Consider the following 12950-nt stretch of genomic DNA (forward strand, 5'->3'; position numbering starts at 1 on the left):
AATTTGAAGTGATTCGTAATACAGATGCTTTTCAAATTTTCTAGGAATCTAAGTTTGTGTTCTACGAATAATCAACATTTTTTAAATGTATCCGACCACCTCAGATTTGAAAATTGTTATGTGATGAACATATCATTAACTATTTAAAATTTGCAGTGAAGTGGTTGCAGGAAAGGATACCTTGCATAACACTTTAATAATTTTAAGTATAATTCATTGTAATGTAAATTAGAATCTTAGTACTTACGCAATCATTTTTCTCTTGTCTATATCGGAGAAACCTATTCTATAAACAATTTCTAGTCCTGAATTCAACGCTTTGGAACTACGAAATGTCAGTTCTTTTATAACTTCACCAAGGGCTTTTTGATCTTTAAACCTGTTAACAGTCAATTAAATTTATTAAATAATGCAATAAAATTATACCACTCAATAACTTATTACAAGAAATCAACCCCATAACAATAATTTTTAAACTAACACTGATGATGAGACATAGGTATCACTTTATGATGGTCCAATTCTCAGAAGAGAGTGTAAAACACGGGTGTTTCAAAATGCAACGACTCCGACAAAGGTGGAACCTATGGTTTACTCATGGTGGTTACTGAAATCTGTTTTAAAAAATAAAACAGATTTTGTAGTTTTTGTGCAAAAACTACAAGCATAAAGATGGTCATAAAATTACTGGCTCCGAAACACATCATCCAGCACAATCGTAATAGTACAAGCAGGATGAGCTTACTAATAATATCATGTGGCTGAAATGTATGTGTACAGTAGACTCCCTCTCATTCGGCTTCGTTTGGTTTAGCCAACTGCCTAAATGGTTTAGACTGACTGACTGTGTTCGCTGAGGTGCTGGCTGGCAACAGGTCATCACAAGATTATCGAGCGATGGCAATGTGCTCATTCCTTTCTTTAAATTGGTCAGTTGCCTTCTGTATTTGATCAAGTAGAGACGTATAGTACAAGTACATGTACATTAGTATTCTTTTCTTGAGTGAACGTTTGTGTGTGTGTGGGGCTGTTTGGATTCGTTTTCGGTATGAGTGCTTAACGTAAGAGTACTACTTTTGTGACAATGGAACAATGGCTGAAAGCACTAGAGTGTATAGCCAAAGGTGAATCGGTGCAAAGTATTTGGAGGGAACTTGGAGTCAGTAAAAGCATGGTAAATGTTCGGGGTCGAAACAGAGACTGTTTGTACGCAGACTGAAACGGACAAAGTTCTTGCATCTCGTTGCACTTTAAAGAAACCTAACAATGAGTTAGAATCAGAATCAGAATACTTTATTCGTGAACATAGAGTACAGAATAGGCGTCAAAACATTACAAAGATTTAAATAAAAGCATATATAGTTGTTGAGCTTTAAGGCGCTGTCGGTGGTGATGGTTACAACTACGAGGGTTGTGTAGCTCTCACTGGAATACCGGTGATGTTCTCCAGTTCATGAACTCCGCAACTGTGTAAAATGGTCTCTCCACAAGCCAAGCCGTTAAGCGTGCTTGTTAGTTGGTGATGCTCTATGGTTGTGGTCTTTGCAAGAATGTAGAAGAGGAACGCCAGTTAGTGGCACCACTTTACAATAAAAGGCTGTTATCCTACACAATAAATTTCAAGGGGAAGGGGAATTTGTGGCTAGTGATACTTTTACACTGGAAACATAGGCATGGTGTTTATTTTCTGGGAGTGTGATCCCAGCAAAAAGCTATCAGCGGACCCGGCAGTAGCAAGTGATTTCACACAAAAAATTTGAAAAAGTGTTTGCCGAAAATAACTTAAGCCCAGAACAAGTACAAAATATTGACGAAACTGGGGTAAACTTCCAACTTTTATCTTGAAAAACATTGGCTGCGGCAACAGAAAAGTCTGCCCCTGGCTTTAAAGTAAGCAAGAAAAGAATTACAGGGGCTCTTTGTTCCAATTCTTTAGACACCCACAGACTAGCTCCTTTTGTCATCGGTACGTCAGCAAATTCCAGGACATTTAAAAACTTGGACGTCAAAAGCTATCAGTGTGCTCTTTATGGGTCACAGAAATCGGCTTGAATGGATTCTCATTTATTTAAACAGTGGTTTATCTGTGAGTTTGTGCCTGAAATAAAAAGTCACTTGTTAAGTTTGAAGTTTCCTGTAAACGCACTTTTTGTTCTCGACAATGCGCCTACCCACACCCGGATGAAATGACATGTGAGTGTGAGACTGAAATAAAACTGTATTTTCTGCTCCCCATGTGTGACAATTCTCAAACAGCCAATGGATCAAGGGGTCATTGAATGCGTTAAATGGAAGTACAGCAGAAAGCTCATTTCAGAAGTTCTATTCGACCTAGAAAACGATGTGACCTAATGCAAGTGTTAAATAAAATCAACGTGAAGGACATCATTTTCATGGTGGCTAAGGCCTATGATGAAATAACGGCCTTGACAATAATAGTCATGGAGAAAAAAGTGTGGCCAGACATTGAAAAAGCTTTTGAAAAGGATGGAAATAATCTTGTTGCACCCGACCTTGAACATGAAGCAGAGGAACAGGCAGAAATCCTAAGTGACTTAATGCGGCTACCTCACACTGAAGACGTTGTGGAAGATGTTTTAGGGTGGATGACCGCTGAAAAGGAGCTCGATAATGAAGTTTTGAATGGTGAAGAAATAGCTTAGTCGGTTCTACAGCGTCAAGATACCCAGGATGTAGAAAAAGAAGATGATTTCGACAGTGAGGTAGATGATGAAGGTAATATGAGTCACGCAGAGGGAGTACCAGCCCTGCAACTGGCTATATTGAGCAACAGGTGCATTCTACAGCAGTCGATGTCATGTTTTTGAGGAAGTAGCATGAATATGCAGCAAGGAAGCCATGATGGATAGCCACTAAACGGAGAAATACCCTTACATAAAATAGCTGTGATAGTCCTGCCTTAAGTGGCTACGGAGCAAAACATAATCTACTCTCTAGATAGCTCTCATAAAATAGACAGACAAATTTTAACTGATCACTAATTTGCATACTACCAACCAGCTGACATCATCAAAATATTTACAAAACTATGGTAATTTGCCTATTAGATTAATTTTATGCTTTTTGTATGTAAAAGTACATAAAAAACATGATCAGTAATTTGCGTACTGCTGATCAGCTGATTATATTAGACTGAAAGCACATTAATACTTATAAAACTTCACTAATTATTTTATATGACTATATGTCTCTTTACACACAAAGTAAGACAATATCACGTTTTTGAGCTATCAGTAATTTTCGTAATCATGATCAGCTGTTGTCCACAAATAGACACAACAGACAAATGGTAATGTATGACATCAATAGTTCAAATATTAATTGAAATCTAAATATTATTTAGAAGAACTTTCCATTATCTTGTAAAATTCAAGCATAATAACCCATTTTTTTTTTCTCTCTACAGAAAATTCCAGAACAAATCACAGTTTTGTTTTTGAATTACTGATAAGTAGCCACTCTGTTTACCGCACTTCTGGAAGATAAAGTCAAAGCATCTTTATTACATGATTATTAAGAACAGTAGTTTGTCAGATTATAATACAAAGTTATTATCATACAATTACAATATAATAATTGTGAGTTGAAAGATTTTAGATTTTTTAATCTTGTATTTGCAGATTCCATAAACTCTTCTATAGTGTAGAAAGGTCTCTTAAGCAGAAATTCTCAAAGCGAGTTCTTCAGTGTCGCCTCTCAGGTTACGGAGGTAGTCTGGAAGGAGGTTTTTAAATTTTCGGCCTATGTATGATGGTTTTTTCTAAGAGGGCTGTTCTGTGTTGCGGAAGGGTAAACCTTGAGGCATGGTGTATGGAGTAATTGTGGATGTCCATGTGAATCTGCAGGTGTAATTTGTCTACGTGTAAGATCACTTCATAGAGTAGAGTAGAGTGCAGGTACTGTAAGTATGCCTAGGGTCTGGTAGGCCTGTCGGCAGCTCTGCAAGAGTCCTAACTGCCTTCTTTTGTAGAACAAGCATTCTCTTAAGATTCCCTAACAAGATTCCCCAGATTATGAGGCTGTACCTAATGTGAGACTCTACTAATGCATAGTAGGCTACTTTTGCCACTTCCAGAGTGCCAACCCATTTGATACGTTTAACAACGTAGATACCTGTACTGATATTTCTGCAAATGTTGTTCACATGATCTGTCCAGGTGAGACTGCTGTCTGGAGTTACACCTAAAAACTTAGTCTGATTAAGCACTTATATATTGGGATTGCTTGCGGGTTGAACTTTTTTTCTTGCTACTTGTTTAGTTTTGTCAGGATTTATCACCAAGTCATTTAATTTGCTGTTAAGTAATGGCATTTTGTAGAGATGGAACAGAGTTATTATATAATTCTTCAGCTGAGCCATTTCTTAAAAGGAGTTGTTTTGTCTGCTTACATTATACAGCTGGTACTATTGTTTTTTATTAGAGCTGAGAGATTATTAGTCAGCAGAATAAACAGAATGGGTCCCAGCACAGATCCCTGTGGGACTCCTCTTGTAATTGGTTTAGGGTATGATCTGAACATGCTAGTGAGGTTAGATGTTGTATGCTTAATCTCCACCACTTGTGATCTTCCTTTTAGACAGCTATCAAACTACTTGTTTTCTAAGCCTCTTACTTACAAGGCTGCAAGTTTTATGGAGATAAGATTGTGTCTCAAACAGTGAAAGGCTTTGCTGTAATCTAGAAATAACGCAGTTACAAATTGTCCTTCTTCTATACTGTCAATTATGGATAAAGTTGATTTTCCCTTTTGAAAGCCATGCTGACAGTCAGTAATTGGGCCATGTTTTGTAAGATGTGTCATTATCCAGTTCAATACAATTGTTTGTATAATTTTTTTAAAATGTAGAAATTAATGATATGGGTCTATAATTTTTGGGATCAGTTGTTGGCCTCTTTTTGTGCTTGGGGTATACCTTGGAGATTTTAAGTTTTGTAGGAAATTGGCCTTAGAAAAAATGACTTATTTATGATTGATGTAAGAGGTTGAGTCAATTATTCTTCTGTGCAATCCTTAACATTTTTTGAAGATTATTCATCTGTACCACTGGATGATTTATTTTTTAGGCTGTGTATTACTTGTTTTACTTCTTTCCATGTTGTGGTAGTCAGATGAAATGGTTGTTTAAATCCTCTCCAAGTCTGCAATCTCCCAATTGTTGGTTATTTTGTTGTATTGTCAGTTCTACTATTTGATTAAAATAAGTGTTTAGTTGTTCAGCTACATGAATAGGTCTCTCTGTATTTATTAGGTACCATACAGCTTTGAACTTGTTGTCAGATGTCATTAATTTGTCAGGTATTTTCATTTTGTTGTAGTTCTTTTACTTTATAAAAGATGAGGAAACTAACAGCAAGTTGGTGCACTCGATGTTCACTTAATGTCATGCAGGACTTCAACGTCTGAAGTTATTGAAAGAAAATAGCATTTAAGTGTTTTTGAAAAGTTCACCATACCAGAGGGTGTTGAATACATTTGAATAAATTTAAATAAATTAAATAAACTAAATTCAAAGTTAAAAATTTAACTGGATTAAAAAACAGGTTTCTTTATATACAAATATAGTTTATTTTTAGGGTACTTTGGGAGGTTTAGTCTCCCTCATACCTTTCCATGATTACGCCACTGCTTCTGAGTCATCTCTCCAACGTTCTAATAAATCTATATTAAATTTGTACAATTTTATTCAATTTAGACTAGAGAAATTTAAGTGATTTTAAGCAAGTTTCCATTTTTAACTCACAGATATTGTTGAGTGAAGCACCTGGGCAACCCATTGCCGTCCCTGTAGTAACTCTGTTTTGCCTGAGAAAAATACAACAAGGTTATATACATGGCCGACACATGACAAAAATCATAAATCTGTTTTTAACTGAACCATAAAATGAATATTGGAGGTTTTGAGTATTTTTAATTTCTGTAAAGTACCCATTTAACAATTGTGTTTTTGTACTAAGAAATTATGATGTGTTCCCGAAATTTTCTTTTTGCTTTTTTTTACATGTCATCATCATACAAACGAAGCCAATCGTCTATTTGGGCATCAGTTATTTCCATTGTACAATAAACATTAGAAAAAAACCATAAAATACTCCAGGACACGTGATAGCTGTCTGCACTATGCACCTACACCGAACTCACCAAGTGCAAACACTCATGACAGAGGACTGTGATGACATCTAGTAAAAGACGTCCGAATTACTTGCGATGCTGGTTGTCATAGAAATTCTTCTTGCGAAATATTATGGAAGACAATTGAATAAAACAGGAACAATTATAATGATGCATAATATTATGTCAGTAGCACACTTTTACACATTTGCTATGAACATATTATTAGGTCAATAACAATGAGGGGTTAATTAACATCCAATAACAAAATTCCTTTCAATGCATCGATTCTGTCATATTTTATAATATTTTGGTAATGTAATATATGTTATAGAATTTTTAATGCTAATATGGTTATTTTATAACTCCTTCTCACATAAACCATTAAAATGGCACTCACTGCAAATGCGGCAGATTAAACCAGTGACACTGATGCATATACAACCCATTACATTCTTTCATGAGACCATTAATTTTTTGTTTCACATTAATTTTTCTCGTACAATGGCACATTTTTCATCACCTTTGAATACAATGATGAGATTACATAATTCTTTGCCTGGGGAGGTTGATATATTTTTGCATAGTATTAATCAATACAAAAGACTTTGTCAGAGGGATATAAACTGAGCTAGACTATCTAATACCTTACATATACATATTTAACAAATATACTATACTACAATATTTTTATTAAGATGTTTATACTTTTAATTACACACACACACACACACACACACGCGCGCGCACACGTTCTTTTTGTTATGGCTTATCTTGACTTTGTTAATATTTATGATTATTTATTATTGTTGTTATTTTGTTTATAATTTTATTATAGTTACGTTGTTATATCTATATATATGTATCTGTTGTTTATCTTTAGGCTTAATTATCTATTTAATGGGAACTATTTTGAGTGGAACACTGGACTGGACTGGATTATATTTGATTGTGTGGATATTATTGCATGTCATCTTGATTTAAACATGCACAATGTAATTGGGTGTGTAACCTGTATTGTTGCATGTAAATAAAATAAATAAATTAAATAACTTTTTAAGAAAAGATATTATCTGCCTGCATTCAAATTCATGCAAAGAGGAAGATTGAACTCTCCAATTTTGAAATTTATACTGATGCAAAGAGGAAGACTGAACTCTCCAGTATTGAAATTCACATTAATGCAAAGAGGAAGAGTGAACTTTCCAGTACTGCATCTTTTAAGTGTCTCATGATAGTGGTTGGCATACTCAGTTACATATAAGTTTTGTTTAGATATTGCAAAAACATTTCTCTGAAATATGAGTATCACCTATTGATAGTTTAAATCGTTGGGAAAATGTAATGGAATATTTATTACAATTATTAATATTTATTAATTTTGGTTCATGTTTAGAAACAAGGCCTACACTTTGGCTAGCAATGATTCAAAGAGCAGTTAGAGAGTTAAAATGTTGTTTCATTGACACATCTGTACATTTTAACAATTGTGTCTGCTGTGGATGAGCTCTGTTTTGTAACAGATGCTTGTGTTAATGCTTCAAAAGTTAAAATTACTTCTATTATAATCTAAAATACCTGAACGGTGAAACAAAATCTTCTGAGATGGTCGAAAAGCAATCTGGAAGCGTCTAAACTGGCACGGACTTTATCCTCTCGCACTACTTCTGCTAATACCATCGTCTCTATTTTCAGCACACATCGTGACCACACATCTCCACCCCTGCAAGAAAATACTACAAGCTATTTAGCCGTAGCTTTATATTCTCCACGCTCTCCATCCTTCCTAGCAAACTATAAGAAATTCTGAAAACTATAATATTTGAATTTCCTTATTCTCCCAATCGGATTTGATCAATAAAAAACTCATCAGAGAGAATTCAGAAAGGAAGGTTTGTGCCAAATTATACCAAAATCAGTTTAAAAAATAAGGCTCACAATATCCACACAACATTCTAGATAGTTAGAGATGTGCTGTTTTTTTTAATAGCTCAATTGTAGTAAAATCTACAACTCTCAATACCTCAAGTCATTCTTAATCAATTCTGATAACTCATATGATATAAAAAAATAAAAAGATCGATCATTTTGCACCTCAAAAAAGATGCAGCACACCGAGTTTACTCTACAAAGAAACATGCAAAAGACCATGTCACAAATGATGTACATTATTTTAAAGTGTAATGTAAAATGTACATCCTGTAAAGTCCAAATCCCAGCTTAAAAATAAGAACTTTCTATTATAATAATTGATAACTGGATTTTCTCTTTATCATTAATCTCTGCAAAACAACCACTTTAAAATAATGTACATCCTGCACTGTGCTTAAGATTCAATTTTTTGCTCAACTCCTTGTAGACCATCCTCCATTGGATGTAGAGAGTCAATAACTACCTTGAAAACTATTTATTAAGTCCAGTATTCACTTTATTCACTTTCTAAGCTTACCTTTCACAAATTGATCCAAGACAAGAATATTAAACTATCTAGAACAGGACCTACATACATTGTAAAGGTTTTAAACTTTAAACCGGCGTAATTTTTTAAAGAGTGAATCCTTTCAGGTCAGATTTGCGGCATTGTATTCTACTAATAGAGACCTTTAATTTGATGTACTGCTTGAACTATGCTCTAATTTAAGAGTTCCTTCTGACTCCTTGAGGATCACCTCCCGACATGACAAAAAATTTTAGTTCATTCAAAAAGTAGATTTATAGGTGCAGTAATGATGTACCAAGTTTTATTGCTTTACCTGTAATCGTTCGGAAATTATCAAGCCCGTACAGAACTTTTTTACACACTGTATATATCTTTATTCACATACTACAGATAAGGTAGACGTTATTTTTTTATGTATTTATAAGGATTCAAATCTTTAAGTTAAACAAAATCTGCAATGAGAAGCGATCATTATTTAGTAGACTTATCTGTAGTTACTGGAAACAAATGGGTGTTATTAATAGATAATTTTAAGAACTGTGAATAAACTGTGAATATTTTATGGAATATAGGATTGGAGCATAGATGTTAAAATATCCTACTAGAGCACTATGTTAACAAACAGGGTGAGTAAAATGTCTCATCTTATAAATGAGAACCTCGTGACGGAAAGGTTAAAATGTATTTTTAACTGATGTGTGAGCAATAAACTTACATATCCTCATCGATGAGGTTCATGTAAAGCCTCCCATACTTTGAGGCTGCAAAGGAATCGTACAATATCTGCATAAGGTTGCTCTTGATCATGCTGTTCTTCATGACACCGATAAACAGCACGAGGCCCGGCAACTTCTCATCGGTTATGAAATCGGGAGGAGCAGCTTTCAACTTCTTAACTTTTACCTCTCCAACTGAATCTTCCTCTCGCTTTCGTTTCTTATCCGTGCTGTGATCTGAGGTGGACAATGTAGGAGTGACTCCTTCTGCAAATAACATTAATATTTTAAATAGAGAGAAAAGGCGCCACAGACAAATGCAGAAAGATGGTTAAAACCATGGTTTATTTCAAGCCCTTTTATCGACAGGAAAAAAAGTAGGGAAAAAAGGTTTTTCTCATCTATTTAGGTTTTAGTAACTCTTGAGGCTATGATTAGGGACTCCAAATAAGTAATTAATTTGTGTGATAGTAATTTACTATACAACAGATGCACATTCCTTTTGTATCTGAAATTTAAAAATCATGTATGTGAAATTTAAATTATACATAATTACATTTTCTACACTACTGGTTCTTTTTACTGGTTCACAGGGCACAACTGGATACTCATGGTAACGTTAAAAAAAAATTAAAACCATTATACATTTTTCAAATTTTCACTTGGACACAAACATCAATATAAGCTTATTGGAATTATAATGCAATTACATGAAACAGTTGTATATGGTTACTTTTTCTTTGTATAAAAATGTATCCTTCATGGACATAGAAATTATCGTCAAAAAATATAAATATTTTCAAAAATCAATATTTAAGAAGACATGGCTGATGTACAAGGTCGTCTTCCTTCTTTTCACATCATCATCATTGGTTCCTGTCACTAACATTACAGCTGAGCTGTACAACTTACTGATACTTTAAGTTACAACACATTTAACCCTCTCCCGCTCGTAAGGCATGAATCGGCACAGCCACTACATAGCCACTGCAGCCTAAACGGCACAGATCGGCACGCACTGCTTTATCTACTAGAGCCGATAAGTGCTGCTCTCGAGTAGCAATAGTTTGTACTACTACGGGTTGTTTGCTATTTTACTTGTTGTTGTTGTTGTTATTATATACTTTACTTTTACAGTAGATTTATTCCATTATTTTGCTATTTATATTAGTTGTGCGGAAACAATGGCAGGTTGTAGTCGTACACTTCGTGACAGTGAAATCGATCTCGTTATTAGTAGTGATTGCGACGATTCAACAAGTGAGTGTAGTGATGTACCAGAGCTTTGTGAAGTGGTTGGTGGCATTAAGGATGTAGTTCAGAGTGATCACAGTGGCAGGGGCAGTGACGGCGAGCCAGACAATGACCTTCACCAAGTGACTGCGCAACAAACAACCCGGCGCCCAGCTGTCCGTGTGCCCCCTCCCTGGTCTCGTACAATCAACTTCATTGAACCAATATATAGTAAAATAATTAATATATATAATTATAGTTAATTACAATGACAGAACGTATGTAAGTTGAGGCGACGAGTATTTTGACCGAGCGTGACTAGCAGAGCGAATTAATTGAGGTTAGAAGCACCGTGAGCGCCTGGAAACAATGCGAGTAGGAGAGGGTTAATATTGCATTTTATACGTGTTCCATTTGTATACATGTGTTAGTTCTTCTGAACTAAACATGATTGTCTCAACTAGATAAGTCATGTGAACTACCAGTTCACCCAGACACATTTTCCTCTAGACCAGTATAATACGCACATTTCAATACGTCACTTTCATCTTACTTAAGAGTTTCAACTAAAACCCAGCAGGGATCACTTCTGGCTGGTTTATACCTTCCAGTTGAACCCACCACTGGACACAGCAAAAACCGATGTGTCACTTGAATCTGGGCAACCTTATGGATGTCCAGGAGCAGCACATCACTAACAGCAAATGTCGAGATTCTGGGGTTCATGGACAATCCGATAAGTCTAGCCTATTGTGGGAGATGACTGTTGGAGTTGGTGGGGTCTGTTCCCTAAACTCAGAGGTTCTTGCTAGACTCAACAAGGGTGTGCCACCCCCTGCCTACTTTGACTGGAGAGGCTGGTACAGAGCTGGCCTCCCCTTCTTCTGGGGAGACATGACTTTGAGATGTAGTGCCCTAATTCTTCCTCATGGATCTCGATAGGAGGCGGCCCCTACTCCCTAACCTTACCCATCCTGAATACCCTGTCACTCCGGAAGCAGCGCAAAGGTTCTTACAGGACTAAGTGCAATTTATAAGCTTCTCGTCCTAAGAGAAAAAAAAGTTTTAACTGAACTGTATAGTTTACCTGTAGGAATCTTCATATCTGTACGATTCTCTGAGATTGACCTGCAATTAAACATAAAAACATTAGTGCTGTCAATGGAACAATGCAAGCTAAACAATCTATACCAATTCAGCTTACAACACAAGAACGATCTGTTGAATGACAGTTCTGGATTGATGGTCCAGTCAGCAGAAACTCTTTTGCATAGCAATATGAAACACTTTTTCCGTTCCAATTCTTCATCATTTTGGAGTCAACTGAAACAGTCACATGGTTGCAAGAAAATACATGGAATACAAATACGACAAATACAAGAGGTGATAAAAACATTCAGGACTGAATTAAAACAAATTTATTACACAGCATTGAACATTGACTATTTCTTTAAAACTACCCACCTTGGAAAGGACTGCTGGAAAAACCTTACAAGCTCCTCTCCTATAATGAGGTTTCACTCCATCATAAAATTTTTTTTATCAACTGAATCAAATCTACGCCCTGTCTGTTTCTTCAGTTTTGGAAATATGACAAATATCCTTTGGAGAAAGATCTACTAAAATAAGCCAAATAGCAACTGCAAGATGTTTTGTGCAATAATTCTGAATGAGTAACACAGAAAGGTACAGGCATCTATTCCTCAATTGTCACAACTCAGGTATCTTCTTGCTCACAGTTTTTAGAAAGTCCCTCAGTTCATGAAAACAAAAACGATTAACTGCTGTGACTAGTGGATGAAATTTTTAACACAAATATTATTCTAGTTGAAAAAACTATGATCATATGAACATCTGGGGAGCTGTTTAGGGGATCGGTGAGCATTTCAACTTCCAGTGTGATGCCATTTGTTTTAACACCATACTCACACCCCGTTTAGAGATACCCACCATACTCAGAGATGACATAGTAAAAAAGGCAATATGCCATTTAAAGAAGTTTCTGACAGATCTGAACCCGTTGTGGTTTGATTCTTTCTCAACTTGGATTGAAATTTTCACACTCATGGTGCATCTGCAGTTTTCCAGTCATCATTTCTTGGCAAATGTTTAACAAACACATGTACTCTTCATGGTTTATTATTCTATCATTTTATGATATCAGACTGTCCACTGTCAATACAATCGTCAATAGTGGTGTCCTGAAAGTAGGTTCACTCTGATAATGTCCATTCTTCTTTGGACCTCTTGTATCAATCATGACATCATGATTGAAGCCTCTTTCAACAAATGGAATTTCTGTAAACGTTTCACCCGAATTCACACAAAATTTGACACAGATAAACTGTTTCTCTATTGGAGCCACCACAGAATCACCAAAACAAATAACATTAAAAAAAACAAAACAAAACAAATGAACAAACTCAAAC

General features: G+C 35.5%; 1 protein-coding gene across 1 annotated transcript in view; it reads right to left on the reverse strand.

The window, feature by feature from the left end:
- Positions 1–12950, reverse strand: part of LOC124368214 — a 46686-nt gene that overhangs the window by 15468 nt on the left and 18268 nt on the right. The window contains exons 6-10 of the mRNA XM_046825489.1: positions 11609–11649; positions 9288–9555; positions 7711–7855; positions 5765–5826; positions 248–379 (exon numbers count right to left, since the gene is read on the reverse strand). Of these exons, the coding sequence (XP_046681445.1) occupies positions 248–379; positions 5765–5826; positions 7711–7855; positions 9288–9555; positions 11609–11649 (648 nt within the window). The remainder of the gene's footprint in view (positions 1–247; positions 380–5764; positions 5827–7710; positions 7856–9287; positions 9556–11608; positions 11650–12950) is intronic.

Source organism: Homalodisca vitripennis, chromosome 8 (assembly GCF_021130785.1).
Source record: "Homalodisca vitripennis isolate AUS2020 chromosome 8, UT_GWSS_2.1, whole genome shotgun sequence".
NCBI lineage: Eukaryota > Metazoa > Arthropoda > Insecta > Hemiptera > Cicadellidae > Homalodisca > Homalodisca vitripennis.